Source organism: Cibotium barometz, chromosome 22 (genome assembly GCF_041138505.1).
Source record: "Cibotium barometz isolate CiBa-2024 chromosome 22, ASM4113850v1, whole genome shotgun sequence".
Classification (NCBI taxonomy): Eukaryota; Viridiplantae; Streptophyta; class Polypodiopsida; order Cyatheales; family Cibotiaceae; genus Cibotium; species Cibotium barometz.
Genome location: NC_141067.1, coordinates 6,953,044 through 6,978,597, shown reverse-complemented (window position 1 = coordinate 6,978,597; position 25,554 = coordinate 6,953,044). Strand labels below are relative to the sequence as shown.

The 25,554-nt window shown below is 36.8% G+C and overlaps 1 protein-coding gene across 2 annotated transcripts; it reads left to right on the top strand.

Annotated features, from left to right (window-relative positions):
- Window positions 1–19,878: 19,878 nt before the first annotated feature.
- On the top strand, window positions 19,879–23,510 carry LOC147626200 (uncharacterized protein At5g01610-like). Of its 2 annotated transcripts, XM_086816332.1 has the most exons (4): window positions 19,879–20,055; window positions 20,443–20,497; window positions 22,390–22,805; window positions 23,145–23,510. In XM_086816332.1, exons 1-3 carry the CDS (start codon window positions 19,969–19,971, stop codon window positions 22,767–22,769), a joined length of 522 nt encoding a protein of 173 aa, XP_086672458.1. In that variant the 5' UTR covers window positions 19,879–19,968; the 3' UTR covers window positions 22,770–22,805; window positions 23,145–23,510. The 2 variants fall into 2 exon arrangements, with proteins under 2 accessions (XP_086672458.1, XP_086672457.1); XM_086816331.1 differs by lacking the exon at window positions 23,145–23,510 and having other exon boundaries at window positions 22,390–22,909.
- Window positions 23,511–25,554: the final 2,044 nt, after the last annotated feature.

Genomic DNA, 25,554 nt, shown 5'->3' with positions numbered 1-25,554 from the left:
TAACAATTCTAATATCTTTTAAATAATATAGAAAATAGTAGAACACATCAAAAATTACTCGATAAATCAAGTTAAGCTCTATGTTATTTGTATTTGTGATATGCAAAGTGGGAACATCGTATGAGTAATAATGTAAAAGTTATAGGCAATTTACTCACATTCACTATACCTGTCTAAACCTAGGACAGGGCCTGTATACAAACTTGGTTCCCAAAGAAAAGGGGATTTGCAATTATTGGATATTCGATCAGATTATAGTTTTAGGTGCCCAACTTTGCATATGATGTTTCATTAGAAGACCTTGAAGTGAAACTCCTTGGCTAACTATGAGAGATTGGCTATTCTTCTTGAAAAAATGCATGTTTTTCAGCTAAAGCCAAGGGCGCCCACGACATGAAACTAGATAACCTCATCTTGCAACCACCCGTTCGCTATCTGCTCCTTGTGGAAGAGGTCCCAAGACCAATGTCTGTGGGGCGGCGGATGGACAAGTATGTGGGGTTTATCTATAGGTGGCGGGGTGCCTTGCAGTACTGCTCCCAAATGTATGGCTTTAGAAGAAAAGGCTAGTGCCAAGTTGGCTACTTGCCCATGAGTTCAAAGGTAATGGGGCGAGCAGTGGAGGGAGGCCGCATGGTAACGACCCCATTGCCATTGCCAATGGGGGTGTTGGCACTTCTAGTTACTGTGCTTGGTGTCCATATAAGGCCGAAGGACTTGGATGTCCATGCGGTCTGTAATCTTACTGATGGGGCCGACGAGCAGTTTGTTGATCGCTTGCTTAAACTCCATGCAATCTAGGGGGTCGCGCGCTAGTTGAGAGGGTTGAGAGGGGGTGGATTGATTTCTTTGTGCTCCTATGGTGAGCGGGGGGATCTCACCTTCCTCTAGAGGTGTGGGGGAAGGGAGGTCGGAGAGTGATTGTGATTGGAGGGGAGGAGATGTCGATGGAGAGCGTGAGCGGGGGGATCTCACCTTCCTCTACAGGTGTGGGGGAAGGGAGGTCGGAGAGTGATTGTGATTGGAGAGGAGGAAATGTCGATGGAGAGGGTACCGTGGTGGCAAGGGTGGTAGTAAAGAAGGGTGGGGGCCTTGCTGATGTTGAGGGTATATCTTTAAGGTTAAGGGGGAGGCCCAAATGAAGATTTAGGGTGGGGGGTGAAGGAGGTGTTGGTTATGGAGGAGGAGTGGCTATGTAAGGGGGGGAATGATTGCATATTTGTGTGAGCATGTTTTTTTTTGGGCTTTTTGCTCACTTTGTTTTTGGAAATCATTAGTAACGTTACATGTGATTTGTGTTAGTGGGGATGCTAAGAGATGTTAATAATGGGAGAGAATAGAGGGAAGGATCCAGAGGAACATAGACTTAATCATTAGAATGAGATGGTGATTCTCAGTTCCTCATTTGATTCATTGAAGCAACATTCATCATTTGAAGAAATTGGCCTTCGATGATGTCCCTTTGTGTGGCAGGATTCTTGTCAAATGTTGTTGAGTAGGACCTGTTCCTACTTTCTTTTACCCATGTACTTTTTCTGTTTTTATGTATATTTAAGTGTGTTTTCATGAAGCAGATATACTTGGAGTACAAGAATTGTGTCATATAGACTCTTATTGAATTGCTCTGTGCTGAAGTAGCCACTTGTTGGTGAGGATTGAAAGAATTACGTCGACTTGCAAAGCTAATATAGATATCTTCACTACGGATTGAAGATCATTGATTTGTGAAGATAGGTTGGTCGTTTGGAGATGTTTGTAATTTGAAGGAAAATTTGAGGTGATGGAACTCCATCTTCGTGGTAGTTGATAGACTAACCAAAGTTGCCCATCTGATTCCAACAAAAGAAACCTAGACTGCAGTGGATGTGGCCAGAGTGTTCCTCAAGGAAATCTTCAGATTGCATGGCCTACCCAGGAGAATAGTAAGTGATCGAGATCCCAAGTTCACGTCAAGATTTTGGACTGCATTTTTCGAAGCAGTAGGAACTTTCTTGGATCTCAGCACAGCTTACCACCCCGAGCCCGATAGTCAAACAGAAAGGGTGAACCAAGTAATTAAAGATATACTTCGATCATGCTGTGGTGGTAGGGAACCCAAGAAGTGGCTAAGCTATCTGCACACACCTAGTCGAGTTCGCCTACAATGCTTCTTATCACCTTAGTATCGAGATGAAGTACAAGAAGTTATCCCCCAGATACTCTGGGCCATATCTGATTACAAATAAAGTAGGTGACTTAGCCTATGAACTTCTTCTGCCTCCTCATCTCAAAGTACATGATGTATTTCATGTCAGCTTTCTTAAGAAGTATGTACCGAGCCCGCTCAATGATGCAACCGGACCTTTAATTTTCTTGAAGAGAATAATCAAAAACTTATAAATTAAATCAAATATCAAAACAACTACTTGAATTAAATTGAAAATTAAAGCATATAACAAAACATAAGACAAGAGAAAGAAAAACATCACCATCAACACCATGCTGTGCAATCTTCCCCCACCCCTTGTTCGTGGCCTTTCCCCACACAAGAGTATTTCTTTATTAGCTTTCTTTCCACCAAAAATAGGCCATAGCCCCAAAAATATACAAAGTGTGCTTTTAGAGAGCACGACACTCTTCCACAATAAAAATAGAGTGTCCTAAAAATTGGGGCTAGGGTAAAGCCTTTGGGCTTTAATAAATTCAACACTAAGGTTATAAGCTATGCTTGTAAAAATAAATGTGATGCACATAAGAAACATTCTCCTCGACATTATTTATCAATCCTCGTAATCTTCTTGACTTGAAAATATAAGCTTAATTAATAATTAAATTAATCCCACAAATATTAAACAGGCACAAACCATAACCAACTCATGACTACCAGGGATCACCGTGCCAATACAAACCTAACTGAAATAATCATAGACGGTCCCAAGCATACGTCATATACCGCACGTATTAATATTTATAGTGGTGTCACCCACGATATTAACCTAGCCGGCATGACACAAGAGTAACCTAGGCGTCCCCAAATTACTCAAGAGGGAAAAAATAATATTCTTAAAGAGAACTGAAAATATATTCTCATAACATCCCTCTTGCTTGAGTTTGCAATTGTCCTCAATTGCAGGTTTGCTGGGTTTGAAAAGAACGAAGGATCTTAGGATAAGCTCGGAAAAATTTCTCGACATCCATTTTGCATCTTCTTGAGGATGGTTTTTGAATATCAAAAGGTATCTAATTAACATGGATCATAACAGTCCCCCCTATTGGGAATCAACTGTCCTCAGTTGCGCAATCAATGAGTATCAAACAATTTCTGAAATAAAAACCAAACAAGTGAACGCATGTAAAAGGGATCTAAGTGTCCCATACCACAGAGGTACCTTCCACATACAAACACTCGTCATCGCTGGTGAAAGATAGAAGACATAGATACGTCTAGGGTAGGCATGTAAAACCAATCTAATGTCCCATACCATAGATTAATTCCACACGACACTACCTTAAGAACAGAAGTTTGAGACGGAGTAGCTAATTCCCTCTGAAACTTTCATTCTGACATAACTTTTCTCTATCTTCAAAATTAGATTATAAGTCTTATTCCAAAAATGAATTAGGTCGAAATAAAAATTATTATCAACTTAAGATTGAAAAATAATCACTTACATTACTGTCAATAATAACTTGATGAATTCTGGGGATTTGTTCTTGATCTTAATCTTGTAATTGTCTAACTAAATTTCAAAAATTATAATCTTTGAATAGGTTTATAATTCTTGAATTTGTGAATCTTTACTTGTAAACAATGAAATCTAAAGGGGATCTTGATCTTAAGCTTAATCTTAAACTTGAAATCAGAACTTGAAGAGAAATAGACATCTTCCACCCTAGTTGATAGCAAGAACTTGATACACTAGTAATGAATCTTGGCTTAGATTAAAAATACTTGAATGGACGAAAATTGAGAGATTATCATAATTACAATTGAGAGAAAATTGAGAGATTAGTCTTTAATTAAATCGTAATTGCAATTCTTGAATAAATCTTGTTCTTAAGGGGTTTAAATCTTGTGGTTGAATATATCTTTGACTTAGAGCAATTCTTGGCCTAGAAAGAATCTTGTACTTGGATAGATGTTTAAACTAGAACACTTGAAAATTTAGACAAAATTTTACTTGAATTGTTATAAACTTCGTAATTGTGATTGGCATACAACTTAAGCTTGGTTTCTAGTCACTTGAGAGCTATTTCTTTACTTTTCTCATCATCACTAAATTCGATGGTGAAGCAATTGATAACTTGAATCAAAGACTGGAGAAACTTGCTTGGATCTTGAATCTTCAAATTGGTCTTAATCTTCTATGAAATGTCTAGCAGTCATTTTTACTTGAATTTGGGCAACTAAATCTTGAAGATAACTTTTGCTAATCTTGTCTCGATCTTTCTAGTTAGGTCACGGTATCTAAAATTCTGTTCAGGAGCTAAAGTTTTCTAACTAGGTCTAGAAGAAAAGAATATTCAGAAGACAGATACAAAAACAAACAAGAAATTGTATACAATAAATAATTTTTTTACACATACCTCCACCTTTGGTTTATGTGTCGAGTGCGTTAACCTCTTCGGTGTCAAGCTGTTCCTGAATAGTACGATGGTGCGGATATTCACCCATTTCTTGACAATTAAAAGAATAGGAAAAATTTAAAAACAAGAGAAAAGATAGTATTTCTTATCTCATATGGAATGCCGAGCTAGATGTGAATCCTGCCAAGTTAGCTCAATACACAAATGCATAATTTTTCAAGAAATAATCCATGTACTCTTTTAAAATTAGAAAAATAACCATAGGTTAAAGCAACATTTGAATGATATCTTCTCTAACAAGCTGTTTATATTATTCGGACTTCACGAGGATTTAGAAAACAACATTATTCAATCACAAGAATTTGACAACTCTCAAAATTTCTCTTGAGGTAAATTCTAAAAATCTATAGAAGGAATCCAAACTAACTACATGCACATGAGATTCTTTTCCATAAAATATGATGGGAATAGTCAAAAAATATTTTTCTTTTGTAAAACATTTTACTAATCTCATATGTTAAGCTTTGAAAGCTTTTAAAGCTTAGTCAAGAGCTTAGATATATATATAGTAAAATAATTTTCCTTCTACTAGGGTGTGCTCAGCGCAGTAAAAATTTAAAGCAAGAGTAATATTCAGCGCATCTAAAAAAATAAAAATAAACATTGTAAGCTTATAAAGCTTTTATGAAGCTTTAATAAGCTTTTTAAAAAAAAGCTTTAATAATTTCTTTATCTCCCACCAATATTCACACAGCGCAGTGAGTAAGAGTAAAAAGGGAGATTTTTTTATTTTTATTTTTATTTCTTAATGTGGGTTGTAAGCAAAAGCTCACAAAGCTTTTAAGCTTCTATTTAAACAAGCTTAAATAGAAAAATTGGGGCCTCCCCTGAATTCGCAGCGCCCGCCGAACGGATGGAGAGAGAGAAACGGTTGCCGCTGTCGCCGCCGCCCGGGTACGAAGGAGGGAGAGAGAGGGAAATTGGAAATCAATTGGGAAATTATATATATATATATATATATTTATATAACTTTAAGATTTGCGCCCAGCGCATCACTGAGGAGGAGAGGGAAAATAAAAAATTAAAAGTATTTTTTTTGAAAGCAACTCTTGAAGAATTCTCATCCCTCTATTATAGAAATTGAGCAAAGGAAAGGTTTAGCAATTCTGCTTATAGCTCTCCATGCTCCTCTGCTTGCTCTTTCAATCCGTACAGACAGATTAAGAAGAGGATTAGTGAAGAAGAAGGTGGTTTTATGGTTTTGAGAAACCCACTAATGGTTTTCCACCTAGTTTTACCCTTTGGACAATAGATTGATGGAGATTGATTACCCAATGGTTAAAAACAAGCTTTATTTCATCCATACATAAACAAAAATCCCTAAACGTGTTCTTCTTTCATTTAAATTCAAAAAAATTACCAAAATCACCTCTGTTTTTGTCTCTTTCACCTCTTTTGACCGCCTTCAAGAAAATTAAATTACACCAAAGCTCTGATACCACTGCAACCGGACCTTTAATTTTCTTGAAGAGAATAATCAAAAACTTATAAATTAAATCAAATATCAAAACAACTACTTGAATTAAATTGAAAATTAAAGCATATAACAAAACATAAGACAAGAGAAAGAAAAACATCACCATCAACACCATGCTGGGTGCAATCTTCCCCCCCCTTGTGCGTGGCCTTTCCCCACACAAGAGTATTTCTTTATTAGCTTTCTTTCCACCAAAAATAGGCCATAGCCCCAAAAATATACAAAGTGTGCTTTTAGAGAGCACGACACTCTTCCACAATAAAAATAGAGTGTCCTAAAAATTGGGGCTAGGGTAAAGCCTTTAGGCTTTAATAAATTCAACACTAAGGTTATAAGCTATGCTTGTAAAAATAAATGTGATGCACATAAGAACCATTCTCCTCGACATTATTTATCAATCCTCGTAATCTTCTTGACTTGAAAATATAAGTTCAATTAATAATTAAATTAATCCCACAAATATTAAACAGGCACAAACCATAACCAACTCATGACTACCAGGCGTAAGTACTTCCAGGGATCACCCTCCCAATACAAACCTAACTGAAATAAACATAGACGGCCCCAAGCATACGTCATATACCGCACGTATTAATATTTATAGTGGTGTCACCCACGATATTAACCTAGCCGACATGACGCAAGAGTAACCTAGGCGTCCCCAAATTACTCAAGAGGAAAAAAATAATATTCTTAAAGAGAACTAAAAATATATTCTCATAATATCCCTCTTGCTTGAGTTTGCAATTGTCCTCAATTTGCAGGTTTGCTGGGTTTGAAAAGAACGAAGGATCTCAGGATAAGCTCGAAAAAATTTCTCGGCATCCATTTTGCATCTTCTTGAGGATGGTTTTTGAATATCAAAAGGTATTTAATTAACATGGATCATAACAAATGATCTTAACTTCTTCAACCCAAGGGCTGATGGAACTGCAACCTGAAGAAATCCTTGATGTTCGAGAGAAGGTTCTTAGGAAAATTCTAAGAGAATTATTAGTCAAATGGAAGTTCTATCCTTTTGAAGACGCCACCTTGGAAAGAAGTCGAACTGATGCGGGATTACCCCTAGTTTGCGAGATGAGGACATCTCACGTTTTTCAAGTGGGAGAGGCTATAAGATTCCTCCCCAGTCCCTCAAGATGTCCAGTTTCTTCCCCTATAATCAATCCCCTTTTTAGAATAATAAAAGATCTTGTTTCTACCTGTTTTGGCCTAGAGAGAGAAAATGTTCTAGAGAGAGATAATTCAATTTTTAGATATCTTTGGATGGAAAAATATCCTTTCTTATTAAAATAAATTCCCCCAAAATAGAAGCTTAAAAAGAAATTCCTAAGGTGCATTAGAAATAAATTATAATCTGCACAAAAGACCTTAACCACCTAAGGGTCTAGATTTTCTGAAAATTTTGGATCAAGGTTCTGATGGACCAATAAGATTAATCAAAATGTAGGGAGGAGATAAATTGAAGAATAAAAGAACCCCCCCCCCCAAAATTGAGTAAATGTTCACATAAGATGAAGAGTGGACTAAGGACTAAAGAATTTTGACACCTCAAAGTGGGGATCTCCCCTCATGAAGGAGGCACCTTTTTTCTCATCATTACTCCCAATTTTAAATCAATTACATGAGATATTTCATCTCTCCTCTCTCTGCTATTTCAAGTCTAGTTCCAAAAAGTAAGCTGAACTGGCCCAAAAATGGTCAAAAATTGACCAAACTGATCTAGAAAATTCTAGAATCAGTTTGCTTGGTTTGAGGCTCACTTTTTCCTATAAATAGAAGCCTCCCCCTTTTTAAAAGCTTAATAGTGTTTATGCAATGTTACTCTACTCCTGCGCCCTGAGGAGCCATTTACAATGAATTTCTTTATAATTCAATTGTTTTTGGCCTAATCCTCTCCAAAGAAATTGGTGGCCACTCTTGCTTCAAACAAGAGTAGAACCATCAATCCCTCAAGCCAAAGGAAAGCTTACAACTCCATGTAAGTTAAATTTTCTTACTTTTTTAAATTTTAAATCTATGGTTTTCTTGATTTTCTTGTTTTACAATTGATTGAAGTGAATTCAAATGCTATGCCTTGATGAAAAGGCCACCCCCTTCTCTACATTCCAGCCCTTCTTAATCCTAGAAAGATTAGTTAAATGATTAATTAAATTTTTCTTATTGTTTACTCTCTTGAATTCTAAAAATTGAGTATATTAGAGTCCTATACATCTAGATTGGGTTAATTTAAGTTGAAATTAGAATGATAAAAATGAGAAATGGGCAGCCATACAAAGGAGGTTATGGCAAAATTTTCCAGAATTTGGTGGAAAAGAAAGTTTGTTTTCGTGTTATACCAAAAGGGTAATTCCCACCGTTTGTGCATTCTAAAAGAAATATTCTAATTACTCCATGTACATATTCACCTATGAATATGCATGGATATCACTGATGTTAATTATTAAATTTAAATTCTATGCATAGAAAGATGCATAATGGAATTTTTTTAATTATAAAAGTGTTATTTTTATTAAATTTAAATTATATGTGTAGAAAGATGCATAATGGAAACTATTTTTATTATAAAAGTGTTATTTTCATTAAATTTAAATTCTATGCATAGAACGATGCATAATGGAAATTTTTTTATTATAAAAGTGTTATATTCATTAAATTTAAATTCCATGCATAGGAAGATGCATAATGAAATTTTTTTATTATAAAAGTGTTATTTTCATTAAATTTAAATTCTATGCATAGAAAGATGCATAATGGAAATTTTTATATTATAAAAGTGTTATTTTAATTAAATTTAAATTCTATGCATAGAAAGATGCATAATGGAAGTTGTTTTATCATAAAAGTGTTATTTTAATTAAATTTAATTTCTAGGCATAGAAAGATGCATAATGGAAATTTTTTTATTATAAAAATATTATTTTCATTAAGTTTAAATTCTATGCAAAGAAAGATGCATAAAGGAAATTTTTTAATTATAAAAGTGTTATTTTCATTAAATTTAATTTCTATGTATAGAAAGATGCATAATGGAAATTTTTTTATTATAAAAGTGGTATTTTGATTAGGTTTAAATTCTATGCATAGAAAGATGCATAATGGAAATTTTTTTATTATAAAAGTGTTATTTTCATTAAATTTAATTTTTATGCATAGAAAGATGCATAATGGAATTTTTTTATTATAAAAGTGTTATTTTCATTAAATTTGATTTTTATGCATAGAAAGATGCATAAAGGAATTTTTTTTATTGTAAAAGTGTTATTCTTATTAAATTTAAATTTTATGCATAGAAAGATGCATAAAGGAATTTTTTTATTGTAAAAGTGTTATTCCTATTAAAATTGATTTTATGCATAAATAGATGAATAAAAGGATTTTTTCTATAAAAGTGTTATTCCCATTGAAGTTAATTTTTATGCATAAATAGATGCATAAAGAATTTTTATATCAAAATTAGAATTCTCTTAAATTCTATGTTTAAAGTCTATGAGTATTTGATAAATGAATAATTAAATACTCTAAGAGAGAAATTTCTATCGTTTTATATTCACACGGATTGTAAAGAGAAAATTTGAGAAATCTATCAAGATCGAAATATTCAGATAAATGATTAATTTATTCCTCATCGGAATTCCTAATTAATTTAGAAATCAGTTAGGCTCCTAGGACGTGAACCCTTTAATCGTGAAGTTGCAGAAATGGTGTTCACGATGTGAACCATTTCTTGATTTTTCATTTTCCGTGCGCACTCCTAGGGCGTGAATCCTTAAGCCATGAAGTTGTAAATGGTTCATGGTGTGAACCATTTTTTGAAAAAAAACAAATTTGGCGTGGGCTCCCCTTAAGCCGTGAAGTTGCAGAAATGGTTCACGGCACGTCGTAAACCTTTTTTTTTTGCTTGAACGGACCCCATTTCACGTCATGAACTAGAAGGGTGCAGTTCATGCCGTGAAGCAGAATTGACAAATTTTATTTTAAAAAAATGTGTCATGTGATTGATGGGTCTCATGTCGTGAACCCTTAACGGTTCACGTGTGAACAAGACTTCACAGAAACGTCAAATTTGATTTTATTTTTCGGCATGGGCTCGGGCATGAACCCTTAAGCCGTGAAGTTGCAAAAATGGTTCACGGTGTGAACTATGTTTTGAATTTTAATTTTAATTTTTTTATATTTTTTTTAAATACGGACCCCTTTCACGTCATGAACTAGCAGGTTGTAGTTCACGATGTGAAGCAGAATTCATGAATTTTATAATTATTTTGTTTGTGTCGCGTGAGGGTCTCATGCCGTTAACCCTTAATGGTTCACGTCATGAACTGGACTTCACAAAAAAGTAAATTTGATTATTATTTTTTTGGCACGCGAGCTAGGGCATAAACCCTTAAGCTGTGAAGTTGCAAAAATGGTTCACGGCGTGAACCATTTTCAAAAAAGAAAAAATTCAGCGTAGGCTCCTGGGGCATGAACCCTTAAGCTGTGAAGTTGAAGAAATCGTTCAAAGCGGCGTGAACCATTTTTCATTTTTTTTTTCAATGCAGGCTACTAGGGTGTAAATGCTTAAGCCATGAAGTTACAAAAATGGTTTACGGTGTGAAACATTTTTTGATTTTTTCTTTTTTTTACCAATGGACCCCCTCTTACGTCATGAACTAGTAGGGTATACTTTACGTCATGAAGGAGAATGATGAGTTTTATAATTACTTTTCTTTTTGTATTGTATAAACGAAGAGTCTCACGCCGTGAACCCCTAATGGTTCACATCATGAACCAGACTTGACAAAAAAGTTAAATTTTAATTTTTTTTTTGGTGCAGGTTCCTAGGGCATGAACCCTTAAGCCAAGAAGTTGCAGAAATAGTTCATGGCATGAACCATTTTTCAAAAAAAAAATTATGCCTGGGCACCTAGGGCATGAACCCTTAAGCCGTGAAGTTGCAAAAATGGTTCATGACATGAACCATTTTTTTAAAATTTTGCGGATGGACCCCCTTTCATGTCATGAACTAGCTGGGTGCAATTCACAAGGTGAAGCGAAATCGACAAATTTTATATATATATATATATATATATTGTCGCATGAATCCTTAACGGTTCATGTCGTGAGAACCAAACTTCATTGAAAAGTTAAATTTGATTTTTTTTCGGCGGCGCGAGCTCCTAAGGCGTGAACCATTTAGTCACCATGAAGTTGCAGAAATGGTTCACGGTGTGAACCATTTCTTGATTTTTTGTTTTCAGTGCGTGCTCCAAGGGCCTGAACCCTTAAGCCGCGAAGTTGTAGAAATGGTTCATGGTGTGAACCATTTTTTGAAAAAAAAATGGCGTGGGCTCCTAGGGCATGAACCCTTAAGCTGTGAAGTTGTAGAAATGGTTCACGGCGTGAACCATTTTTTTATTTTGATTTTTTTTTTTGCTGAGATGGACCCCATTTCACGTCATGAACTAGCAGGGTGCAGTTCATGCTGCGTGAAGCAGAATTGACGAATTTTATACAAAATAAATTTGTGTCGCGTGAATGAAGGGTCTCATGACATGAATCCTTAACGGTTCACGTCATGAACTGGACTTCACCGAAAGGTTAAATTCGAAATTTCTTTTTTGGCGCACGGGCTTCTAGGGCATGAACTCTTAAGCCGTGAAGTTGTAGAAATGGTTCACGGTGTAAACCATGTTTTAATTTTGTTTTTGTATTTTTTTACCTACAGACCCCCTTTCACGTCATGAACTAGCAGGTTGCAGTTCATGCTACGAAGAAGCGGAATTCACGAATTTTATAAATTTTTTTCTGTGTCGGGTGAATGAAGGATCTCACGTCGTTAACCCTTAACGGTTCATGTTGTTAACCCTTAATGATTCACGTCATCAATCGGACTTCACAGAAAAGTAAATTCAAATTTATTTTTTGGTGCGCGGGCGCCTAGGGCATGAACCCTTATGCCATGAAGTTGCAGAAATGGTTCATGGGGTGAACCATTTTTCAAAAAAGAAAAAATTCGGCAGCACAAGCTCCTAAGGCATGAACCCTTAAGCTGTGAAGTTAAAGAAATCGTTCATGGCGTGAATCATTTTTGTTTTTTTTCAACACGGGTTACTAGGGTGTGAATGCTTAAGCCGTAAAGTTGCAAAAATGCATTGTTCACGACATGAATCATTTTTTAAATTTTGCTTTTGGCATGGACTACTAGGCCATGAACCCTTAAGCCATGAAGTTGTAGAAATGGTTCACAACGTGAACCATTTTTTTTTTGGGTCAATGTACGTCATGAACTAGTAGGGTGCGGTTCACACAGTGAAACAAAATTGACGAATTTTATGATTTTTTTTCGTGTCACATGAACAAAGGATCTCATGCAGTGAACCCTTAACAATTTACATCGTGGAAGCAGAGCTCAAGGAAAAGTTAAATTCAAATTTTTTGTTTTTGGCACAGGCTCCCAGGGCTTGAACCCTTAAGCCGTGAAGTTGCAGAAATGGTTCATGTTGTGAATCATTTTTTTGTTTTTTGTTTTTTGTGACAATGGACACCCTTCCATTTCTTGAACTAGTAGGGTGAAGTTCATGCCGTGAAGCAAAATTGATGAATTTTATAAGTTTTTTTTAATGTCGCATGAACGAAGGGTCTCACGTCGTGAACCCTTAACGGTTCACGTCGTGAACCGAACATGGAAAAGTTAAATTTGATTTTTTTAAAAACAAATTCGGCACAGGCTCCTAGGGTGTGAACCCTTAAGCCATGAAGATGCAGAGATGGTTGACAGCGTAAAACATTTAAAAAAAATGGACGCAGCTACTAGAGCGTGAACCCTTAAGCTGTAAAGTTGCAGAAATGGTTCACGGCGTAAACCATTTTTTTTTTTTTGGTTGATGAAGGATCCCCTTTCACATCATAAACTAGCAAGCTGCAGTTTACGCTATGAAGCGAAATTGACAAATTATATTTATTTTCTTTTGTGTTGCGTGAACAAAGGGTCTCATGCCGTGAACCCTTAACGGTTCACGTCGTGATCTGAACTTCATGGAAAGGTTAAATTCGAATTTTGTTTTTCGGTGCAGGCTCCTAGGATGTGAACCCTTAAGCTGTGAAGTTGCAAAAATGGTTCATGGCATGAACCAAGTTTCAAAAAAAAAAAATTTTGTCATGAACTAGTAGGGTGCAGTTTATGCTGTGAAGTGGAATTCACGAATTATATATATATATATATATATATATATTTTGTGTTGGGTGAATGAAGGGTCTCACGCTGTGAACCCTTAACGGTTCACATCGTGAATTAGACTTCACGAAAAAGTTAAATTTGATTTTCTTTTTTTGGCGAGGGCTCCTAGGGTGTGAACCCTTAAGCCGTGAAGTTACAAAAATGGTTCATGGCGTGAACCATTTTTCAAAAACAAATTTGGCACGGGCTCCTAGGACATGAACCCTTAAGCCATGAAGTTGCAAAAATGGTTCATGGCGTGACCTATTTGTCATTTTTTGTTTTTGTGTGGGCTACTAGGGCGTGAACCCTTAAGCCTTGAAGTTGCATAAAAAGTTCACAGTGTGAACCCTTAAAACGGTTCACGTCATGAACCAAACTTCACGAAAAAGTTAAATTTGACTTTTTTTTTAAAATTTGGCGCGCACTCCTAGGGCGAGAATCGTTAAGTCGTGAAGATGCATAGATGGTTGACAGCGTGAACCATTTTTCAGAAAAAAAATTGGACGCAGCTACTAGGGCCTGAACCCTTAAGCTGTAAAGTTACAGAAATGGTTCACGGCATAAACCATTTTTTTTGTTGCTGACAGATCCCCTTCCATGTCATAAACTAGCAGGCTGGAGTTCACGCTCTGAAGCGGAATTGACAAATTATATATATTTTCTTTTGTGTCACGTGAACGAAGGGTCTCATGCCGTGCACCCTTAATGGTTCACATCGTGAACCAAACTTCATGGAAAGGTTAAATTTGAATTTTTTTTTCGGTGCGGGCTCCTAGGGTGTAAGCCCTTAAGCTGTGAAGTTGCAAAAATGGTTCATGGCGTGAACCATGTTTCAAATTTTTATTTTTTTGGCACGGGATCCTAGGGCATGAACCCTTAAGCCGTGAAGTTACAGAAATGGTTCACAGTGTGAACCATTTTTCTATTTATTTCTTTTTTTGCTGACAGAGCCCATTTCACTTCGTGAACTAGCAAGGTGCAATTCATGCCGTGAAGCAGAATTGACGAATTTTATTTTACAAAAATTGTGTCGTGTGAACAAGGGTCTCATGCCGTGAACCCTTAACGGTTCATGTCATGAACCGGACTTCACGGAAATGTTAAATTCAAAATTTTTTCGGCACGGGATCCTAGGGCGTTAACCCTTAAGTCGTGAAGTCGCTGAAATGGTTCATGGCGTGAACCATGTTTTAAATTTTTAAAATTTTTATTTTTTTGGCAGGGTGTAGTTCATGCTCTGTGAAGCGGAAGTCACGAATTTAGTTAGAAAAAAATTGTGTCGCGTGAACACAGGGTCTCACGCTGTTAACTCTTAACGATTCACGTCATGAACCGGACTTCACGAAAAAGTAAATTTGATTCGGTGCGGGCTCCTAGGGCGTAAACCCTTAAGGTGATGAGTGAAGTTGAAGAAATCATTCAAGGCGTGAACCATTTTTTATTTTTGTTTTCGGTAAAGGCTACTAGGGTGTGAATGCTTAAGACGTGAATGCTTACGCCGTGAAGTTGCTGAAATGGTTTACGGTGTGAACCATTTTTTGATTGATTTATTTATTTTACCGACAGACCCCCTTTCACATCATGAACTAGTAGGGTGCAGTTCACGCAGTGAAGCAAAATTGACGAATTTTATAATTAATTTTTTTTAAAACCGCGTGAACGAAGGGTCTCACGCCATGAACCCTTAGTAGTTCACATCGTGAACTAAACTTGACAAAAAAGTTAAATTCGATATATTTTTTTCGACGCGGGCTCCTAGGGCATAAATCCTTAAGCCGTGAAGTTACAAAAATAGTTCACGGGGTGAACCATTTTTCAAAAAAAAGAATTTCGGCACGGGCTCCTAGGGCGTGAACCCTTCAGCGAGCCGTGAAGTTGCAAAAATTGTTCACGGTGGGAACCACTTTTTGATTTTTTTTAAATTATCGATGGACCCCCTTTCACGTCATGAACTAGTAGGGTGTAGTTCACGCCGTGAAATGGAATTGACGAATTATATATATATATATATATATATTATCGTGTGAATGAAGGGTGTCGCGCCGTGAACCCTTAATGGTTCACGTCGTGCACCGGACTTCACGAAAAAGTTAAATTCAAATTTATTTTTTGGTGTGGGCTCCTAGGGCGTGAACCCTTAAGCCATGAAGTTTTAGAAATGGTTCACGATGTGCAACATTTTTCAAAAAAAAATTGGTGTAGGCTCCTAGGGCGGAACCCTTAAGCTGTGAAGTTACAGAAATGGTTCACGGCGTGAACCATTTTTGATTTTTTGTTCTTTTTTTTTAAAACCGAGAGACCCCCTTCCACATCATGAATTAGCATGGTGCAATTCACGCTGTGAAGGAGAATTGACAAATTTTATGATTTGTTTTTTGTGTCGCATCACATGAACCCTTGGGGGTCTCACACGGTGAACCCTTAACAGTTCACATCCTAAACTAGACTTCAAGGAAAAGTTAAATTCGATTTTTTTTTGGCGTGGACTCCTACGGCATGAACCCTTAAGCCGTGAAGTTACAAAAATAGTCCATAGCCTGAACCATTTTTTTATTTTTATTTATTTATTTATTACCGCGACAAACCCCCTTTAACGTCATGAACTAGCAGGGTGTCGTTCACGCCATGAAACGGAATTGATGAATTTTATAATTATTATTTTCTGTGTCGCGTGAACGAGGGGTCTCACGCGTGAACCCTTAATGGTTCAAGTCATGAACCTGACCTCACGAAAAAGTAAATTCGATTTTTTTTTTTGGTGCGAGTGCCTAGGGCGTGAACCCTTAAGCCGTGAAGTTGCAAAATGGTTCATGGCATGAACCGTTTTTCAAAAAAGAAAAAATTCGATGCAAGCTCCTAGGACATGAACCCTTAAGCCGTGAAGTTGAAGAAATCATTCACGGCATGAACCATTTTTCATTTTTTTTCGATGCGGGCTACTAGGGTGTGAACGCTAATAAGTCGTGAAGTTGTAGAAATGGTTTACGGGGCGTGAACCATTTTTCGATTTTATTTTTTCATTTTTTGCCGACGGACCCCCTTTCATGTCATGAACTAGCAGGGTGTAGTTCACGTTTGTGCGATTGTACTGCTCCCTCACCTATGGTTGTATTAACTTGTTATCATAATGCCATGCATGATAGATTCCCCATGACACTCCCCACCTTTTTTGCAAAGATTACCTACCCCATCCCTCCCCTAGATAAATTGAAAGCTCACCCATGCTTGATTGTGAGGGGTCAAGTTCCCCCCTAGGCTAGTCCCCAACATCGGTGCTAAATTGTTCAAGTTAAGAGCTTACCTTAGCCTTGTCGAAGCATGTGTCGTTGGGTCTTGCCTTCGAGCCACAAATGTAACTTCCATTGTGTCAAAGCATGTGTTGTTGGGTTCCACCTCGAGCTGCAAATGTAACTTCCATTGTGATGGGAATGTAATACTTAGGCACAATAAGAGACTCTCATCCTTTTTAGGTCTATTGCATATAGAAGAAATATACATTCTTTTTCAACTCTGAAAGACACTTGCACATCTAAGTGGAAAAGTATCATGGGAGTGAGATTTTTAGATATTTTATTACTCAATTTTTGTAAAAGAAAGCTTTAGAGCAAGCAAGGGCAAAATAGCCTTGTAACCTATTTTTAGAGTAATAGAAAATATAAATGCTCAAGTGAGGATGCTTTTGGCACACGCTTGGGGGGTAGTTTGTACCCAATCCTCTGTTTTTCTCTCATGCCTATATTTTTTGTTCTGCACGCTTCTTGAGGATTGTTGTTTCCTGTTCATAGTGGACTATCACGAGACAGATATTTTATTACCCAATTTTTGTAAAAGAAAACTTGTAGAGCAAGCAAGGGTAAAAATAGCATTGTAACCTATTTTTGTAAGTAATAAAAACTATAAATACTCAAGTGGGGATGCTTTTGACACATGCTTGGGGGGTAGTTTGTACCCAATCTTGTGTTTTTATCTCGCGTATGTATTTTCTATTCTACGCGCTTCTCGGAGGATCGCTACTTTCCATCACAAAAAGAAATATCTTGCTATATGTCGTTAATGTTTTTGCCTTATTTTCAAGAGAGTCCTTCTCTGTAAGAAGCATGCACAACTGAAATGGAGAGATAAAATAAAATAAAAAATAAATCACCAGTGTATGTTGACAAGTTTATGCCTCTCATACTAGTGTCTTCTTTGTCAGCTATGTATACACCTTTTATATATATCTAAATGATGTATACGGTTGATAATATTAAGCCTTACACAATGGTGACTTATCCATAAGGTAAACTTAAGCGTCTATCTTAATTTAAACATCTTCCATACAGTGAGAAGCATAGTCGAATCACTAGTTTAAAATTAAATGTCCCTGTGTATTACTTAAACACCATATATCGATTACTCATTGCCATGTTGATTAACATCGGACTCACTACACCGCCTATTCTCTCTGATGGTACGAACTAGGATCAACAAACGTATACACCGCAAGTAAACAGATCCACATCAACCACACTTTATACCTTGCATATGCTCTCTTAATTTTTTATGATGGGTCCTAACCAACCTTGAAGTGATGATAATTGCTTATATATCTTACTTGGTACATATCTTTTCAAATTAATGTGTTAAAATACATGCATAATAAACATATGCATTACTATGTTAAAATACATACATGATGAACATATACATATGACCAATATACATCACTCCTTGTAGGAAGTCCCTTAGAACACAGCAATAAGCCAATTGATTTTTTAGGTAGAATGTATCGGTACTCAACGTTGATCCTAATAGAATCCTTTTTTGGGATCGAGCATAAAAATACCCACCCATTATCTTAAATGTATGGGTTTGTTGGTTTTTTTAACATTCCATATGTATATATGGCCCAACTTATTCATAGCTTGAACTAATGATGTTATGGTCAAATATACACTTTGTTGTAAAACCTATCCATGTACTAACCATACGTCATTTACTAGATGCATGACCTCAAAGTCTTTTTTGTCATGCATAAATCTAGCTAAAATAAGTTATTTTTGATTTTGTATTCCATATTAAACCTTGAAACCAGAATTGTTGTCTATACCTCTTTAATGATCTTATGACACCTTCTGAATTTTATTATGAAAACAACATTAACCGTTTCTGAATAAGATCCATCACATGGATCCAGAATATATATATATATATATATATATATATATAGTGTTATGATTTTCTATATAAGGATAGGATCTTAATCATTCTTATTTATGTATGTCAAAAGGTGCACCTTGCTATGGCAACATCAAGCTCTGAAAAGGTGGTATCAAGCATGACTTGACATGTATAACATCTAGGCTTTTTTTTGAAGCTTGCATTCCCATAATATTGCAACTAGTTCTAACTTATTGTGTGTTTTGGATGGTGGTCTCTGCAGGTGAGAAAATGCCCTTGGTATGTTGAATATTGATCTATTCTCATGGAGCTTACTTTGTATGCTACATAATGTAAATGCAATTAGATTTTAAGTTTCAATCCCTTCTCATGATCACTTTGGTTGATATAATTGTTTCTCAGCTTCTTACTTGATGATATCAATAGAATAATTCATGTTATTTGGTGAAGCACCACATCAAAAGACTGTAATGATGTAGTCTTGGTTTTAATACAATGCTTAACACATGCATGCACAAGTGCACACACACACACACACACACACACACAAGTTTCCCAACAACTAGGCAGTAGAATGATTAGGACAGTTAGCATGGAAACCTAAATTATTATCCCTTGGTAACATTCAAACCCCGTTGGCCCCTACACCCTTAGTTCAATTACCTCAAAGACTACATATCTTACTTGTGATTATAGAAACAAACATGGACACCTAAATTAATTTCCCTTGGTTATTCAAACCCTACTGGCCCCTACACCCTTAGTTCAATCTATTCTTGCTTGCATTAAGTACTTGGATTCCCTAAGGCCATCCAAGACCATGAAGTGGTAGCTCTTGATGATGACTACTCCCTTACCCTTACTACAACTTTTGTTAAGAGCCATTAATTGTTCCTTTCCTAACTTTGTCCTTAAAATGACTTACCTTGGTTCTTGGACCCCTTATCTTGGATGAGATCAATTGGTTGACTTCTCTTTATTCATAGATAGGCCACCTTTGATTATCTTTAACATTTGGCTTAGTCATCTTTGTTTTTTTGATTCTCAAATCCCTTTGACAAGCTACTACGGTTTGTGAACTACTTCTCTTTCCTGGAATTTAACAATGTTCACTGTGATGCTGGTGTTTTTTTTTCGGGAGATGGCTATAGAATTAAGCTTTTTTGATGGGCTTTGTTTAGGGCCAGGGTTCCAACTTGACTAGACACGAGCTACACCAACTCAACCCCACACACGCACACCCAAATCGGCTCTTAGAGTTGCATTCTCCTTATTTCTAATAAAGTTTTATTGCTAATTGTGGCTGGTTAGCAGGAGGCACTTTGAAATTTAATAACTTTCACCTTGCAAGACCATATGACATTTCAAATAAATTATATATTTATGGTGCTACTAAAGTCAAGCATCAATTTTCAATTCCGACTGAGATACGCCAACGTCGTAGGCCTGGCAGGGAGCACGCCATAGCCTTCCTTGTCTCTCAGGAACCCCTTTTGCAAAGATGGACAGCCTTCTCACGAAAGCCAGCGGCTTCTTCTTTGCCCGACGCGCTCAGCAGGAGTTCTCCTCTTTTGGTGACGATGTCAATGTATGTATCCCTGTAACGATCTCTCTTGATGATGTTCAACCTACTTTTGGAACATGTGCCCATCTTGATTGCAGGGATTTTTAAGACCATGTGATTTGCCCGATGTATCAAAATGCTGTTGCAGCCCGTGTGTGCGCGCGCGCGCGCGCGCGCGTGTGTGTGTGTGTGAGAGAGAGAGAGAGAGAGAGAGAGAGAGAGAGCTTTTTCTCTATTTTGATTGGTAACTTGATTTGAAGCATTTGCCCATCTTGATGGCAGGGAATTTGTAAGAGCATGTGATTAAGCCATGGCATGTTGCAGCCCCAGAGAGAGAGAGAGAGAGAGAGAGAGAGAGAGAGATTGGTCCTCCTTGATGGTTATCTCAGGGGCTTAACTTTGCACTTGCAGTCTCTTTCAAACAGTGTTGAAGAAGGGGCAAAACGATTATTCAACAGGATGAAAGGTACCATGTTTCTTTCATCAAACCCACATTAGTAACTAGCGTATGTATCAGACTTGTATATTCTTATGTCTCGATCGTTCTTCGACATGGTCATACAAATGCACATGAGCATATGTTTAGCAGGCAATCACTTAATAGGCCTAATTATTTACTTGGATTTCATATCACGTTAACAATCTCAATCCCTATTTTGAAGAGTTGAACTAACAACACCAAAGACTAGAACAGGGCCGGTCCACCTCCCTCAAAAACCCTTTGACAAGTATCTTTATTGGTTTTTTGCAATGACTGCACTAAGCAGAGATTCTGTTCTAGCATTGTGGTTAACATGGTTTCGCCCGCCTAACCTACAGTAAGGTGTTTTGCCATTGTACCTATGTGAACTTTTGGATGGTGTGAATGGGTACGTAACTTTTGTAAGATGGCACTAGAACATATAAAGCAGCCTTGCCATGAGCTTAATGCCAAATAGGGAAAGTCTATGGACTTAGTGTACATAATTGAATCACAATCAATCAGACAATCAACTAGGCAAAGCTAAGGGTTTAGCTTTTTGTGTTGAGGGTCTGAAACTTGGCTTGCTTTTGCCTCGTGGAAAATCACACTGTACTGTTGAAGGGCAATGTGCATCACTAATGTCATGTCAACTTTGATATGCATGTTAGTGGATGCGTTCTGCATAGTGATGCCCCATAGAGATTAATTGTTTGCTTAATTTAGATGCATTTCAATGCAACAATCATGTAATACAATGCATCTATAAGATTATGTTGTAGATGCACAGCAAACAGGTAGAAGGCACAACACTATATCACATACCAACATTGGGTCAGCCTCCTGAGTCCTGGACTGCCCAAACGCTTTTGCTTTTTAGTTGGGGTCAAACCCAACCACTGTTAATCCACTGCTAAGCAAGGCATCCTCCCTGTATCAGACCTGCATGCAGCCTAGATGCAGAGCTATGGACTTTTTAAGTGTATGATCAGACTCAGAAGCTACTGCACCAGTTCATCACTTGTGGTTTGGTTGTGTGGTTAGTCACTAAGGACCCCTTGTTTGTACTAAAATGGTAGTGTCCTTGTCCAAGCATGGAACGTTTGTTACTTTGCAATGGACATGCGGCTATGTTTCTGCCACGCGCTACTTCCATGTTCCTTTGTGTCCACTTCAACCACAATGCCTCACAAGATGCAAAGCATGCGGCTCTGTACCATCTTTTGTTGGCAAAGAACCCAATGTTTCTTGTTGATTCAAAAGATGCAATTTCAACTCACAGTGAAGCAAGATCCTATCACCAAGTACACGCGTTTGGATCATCAATGGGACAAAACTGGTCAGGCTTTACACAAATAGTAGACACTGCATGTGAATAAAATGGCAAACAAGCAAGGATCTCGACACACTGTTTATTGATTCAAAGGTTATTCTTGAGGCTCCTGAAAGAAATAGTCGGTGCCTTTTTATTAGATGGTTTGTTTTTTATATTTTTAGGCTTGTACTAGTGCTTTTTTCCTTTCCATCAAGCTAGTTATTTGACTTGAACATTCCATGTGCATGCTTGTCTGTGTGCTTGTGTGGATAGGCTAGTGTGCATAGGCACACATCACATTCATGGAGAGACATGATCAGGTGACTTGTCATGAGTTCTTTTGAGCTCATGGCCAAGCAGAGGCACTGCATATGATCCATATCGTAGTGGAGAGATGATATGAGTCTGGGCCACACATGATTCATATGACAGTATCGAAGTACAGGGAATGGGACTTGAACGCAGGATCTTTCTATAAGGAGCCTGATGCGTATGATGCACACATGAGAGAGAGAGAGAGAGAGAGAGAGAGAGAGAGAGAGGGAGAGAGAGAGCCAACATCCTTCATAAAAGATAATTGCAGGGAAGATGCAAACATCATTACCAGAGTTGCTGCAAACATATGGACTACCTAAGGGTCTTTTTCCGAAAAATGCAACACACTATGAACTAGAAGAAGAAAGAGGCAGGTTAACAGTATATCTTCCTACAATATGTGAGGTGGGATTCAGAGACTCCTCAACTGTGAGATATGCTACCAGAGTTACAGCAGTCATTTCTCCAGGAAAATTGACAAGCATTGAAGGGATGAAGACTAAGATGCTGCTTTGGGTGAATGTGACATCTATAACAGTAGAGGATCCTACCACGAACAAGGTGTATTTTGGTGTAGGCTTGAAAAAATCTAGACCCTTGGACGCTTATGAAATCCTTAGAGATGGGTTGGAGGTAGAAGATTTTTGATTCATTCTAGGCATCTCTCATCCACTTCTTAATCTAGTAAGTAACTTGCACCATGCCATGTTACGCTCTCATCAACTTACCTCACCATGCATGTTTTGTAAATACACGACTTTTTTTGAATATAATAAACACTATTGGTATGACCCTTGGCTACATCACTAAAACAACCCTGTCAGAACTTTTTTAAGTTTGTAAAAATGTTTGCCATGTTAGTAGACTGTTTAGGCCCTAAGCAAATTCCTTGATAGTGAACTGAAAAAGAATTTCTTTATTAGCAGGGACATGCAACATTTTGGAATGCTATTGAATTTTTCTCAATACTGACTTAGTGGTTCTCTTTAAAGACTAATTTGTTTTTTTCCACACCTGTGCAAGGCTCAAATTAATAGACATTTGCCGATGTGATATCATGCTGATGGGGCACCCTTGTTTGTAGTCCATAAAAGCTCTTCTCCATACATCAAAGATATCAACTCTTAACATCATTTACACGGACAGTTGGGAGAGGAAGATGTGACTAAAGGTCCTTGATGCATGTGACAACCCTGAAGGTTTTATTGTGAAAGATCACTTGCCAAAGTGATGCTAATCACATTTCATTGTGATAGTAATATTTGCTCTGGATGATACTGCAAAGTGCGCGAGGATGCTTGATAAAAAAAACACCCTTTTCAAGCATTCAAAGTAAGAAATCAACCAATGCGAAATGCTGGGTTTATAATTAAAATGTACGGAAAATAAAATGTATGAATGCCTTAGAAAGTACTGTGTGTTTCAGCCATGCATTACGATGAAAGAAATCTTCCAAACGAGGTAGTAAGCTCTGTGAGTTTAGAGGCTTGTCAAGTTTATGACATGATTCCGGAAGCAATTTTTGGGTTTGGATAGTAGTCTTAGGAGTTCCTTTTGACATAAATGTATGTATGTATCTCTATAATGTGTACATGTGTGTGTGTATACACACACATACGTATGCGTGTATGTATGTATAATGTGTATTTGTATATAGATATGTGTATATATGTGTGTGTGTGTGTGTGTGTATTTATGTGTGTAGATGTGTGTGTGTATGTGTGTTCATTACTAAAAGAAAGTGTGTATATATATATATGTATGTGTATGTATATATGTAGTATGTATGTGTCTATGTACATGTATGTATGTATTTGTATATATTTATATGTATGTATGTATATGAAGAACCCTTTTTATGATATGATGAGAGGAAAATATTATATATGTAATATTTTTAGTTAAAAAATTGATATCTATAAATTATGCTATTTTTGGAGATTTTTGAGGGAGATTAATTTTTCGAAATTCAAGCCTTGATATTCTTAGTAAGATTGACGGAAATCGGATGACCTTGACGAGAAGCCTAATTTTTATGTTTCCTTGCATAGGGCAAGTTGAGTTGCGAACATGGCCTTGTCAGTGCTCATTCGATAGATCAAGATCTAAATTGCAATGATGTTTAGGTCGATGATGATGGACAACTTCTCTCAAAAGACTATGTGTCTTTTGGTAATATGTTGGGAAGTGCAAGAAAGCATTACCTTCTTATGTCTAAAGTTGAATTAATATGCTTTCTTTTTAGAATTAAATTGAAACTAGTGTGCGGGACAAAAACTTAAAATCTTATGAGACTAAAGGTAGAATCTCTCACAAAGCATAAAGAGCCACATGTAAGTCAACTCTCTCTCTCTCACAAAGCATGAAGAGCCACATGTAAGTCAACTCTCTCTCTCTCACACACACACATATATATAAGAGCAAGAGCAAGGAGATAAGAAGAGCCCACTTAGCACAAAGGGGGATTGTGTCTTTGCATTACGAGAAAATGTCTTATATACATCTGGTCCTTAATTCACACTTAGGCACCCAAAACTTAAAGAACTAACTAGTTAAGCTTGGGTATAGCCATCTTTTCTCATAATATTTATAAATTTTATAATTCATTTTCATGACACTTATTGCTACCCCCGTATGTAGTAGAGGACTTTTATTAGGACCTAAAGGCCCTATCGGCAAGCTTAAACTTGTAGTGATTTCTTCTGGATTGAAGCAATCAAAAGGACCACCTCAAATATGGATGTGGGGTCCAAAATGTTGTATCCATTATGTCTTTGAATATTACATGCCTATAACTTAGCAAACAATAAAGATGGTGATAGTAATATATTATATGTTCTTCTTTGGGACCCCTATTCATGTCGAAGCATAGAAATTCTTTGTCATAATTCTCCACACCCTTTTTCTTTTGGTTAAGGAGTACCACGATCAGCTTCATAAATTTGCTTGATGCCACAATTACGAGATTGGGTATCCTTCTCCATGCTCTTATCCATAGCATGAGATATTATGGTTGGATTTAGACGTTATTAAATCTTGTTAGCTCAAATAGTGAAAAATAATAGTAAACATGAGAATCTTTCTTTTTTCTATTGTAAACTCCAGCGTAGTGTACCTTCTTTTCATTGGCATTTACAGTGGGTCCACTCGAAGCATCGGCGTGATACTCATTTATAAATTTATCCATATTCTTGGATTGCTAAAAAATCCTTTATCCATTTTGGTTGGATTCTAAATTCTCCTATTTGGGGTTTTCAGTATATGTCTCTATTCTTGTGTAGCCTTCCTCTTATATGGACTGGGTGTTGCTTCTTCCATTGGGAGAAGTTTTAAGCTATTATGAAAGTGACCATGCAGATTTCCAACAAGTCATGCAAATGTGAATTTATTAGCTTTGTGTTCATCGTCACATTTTCCCCATAGTGTACCCTCA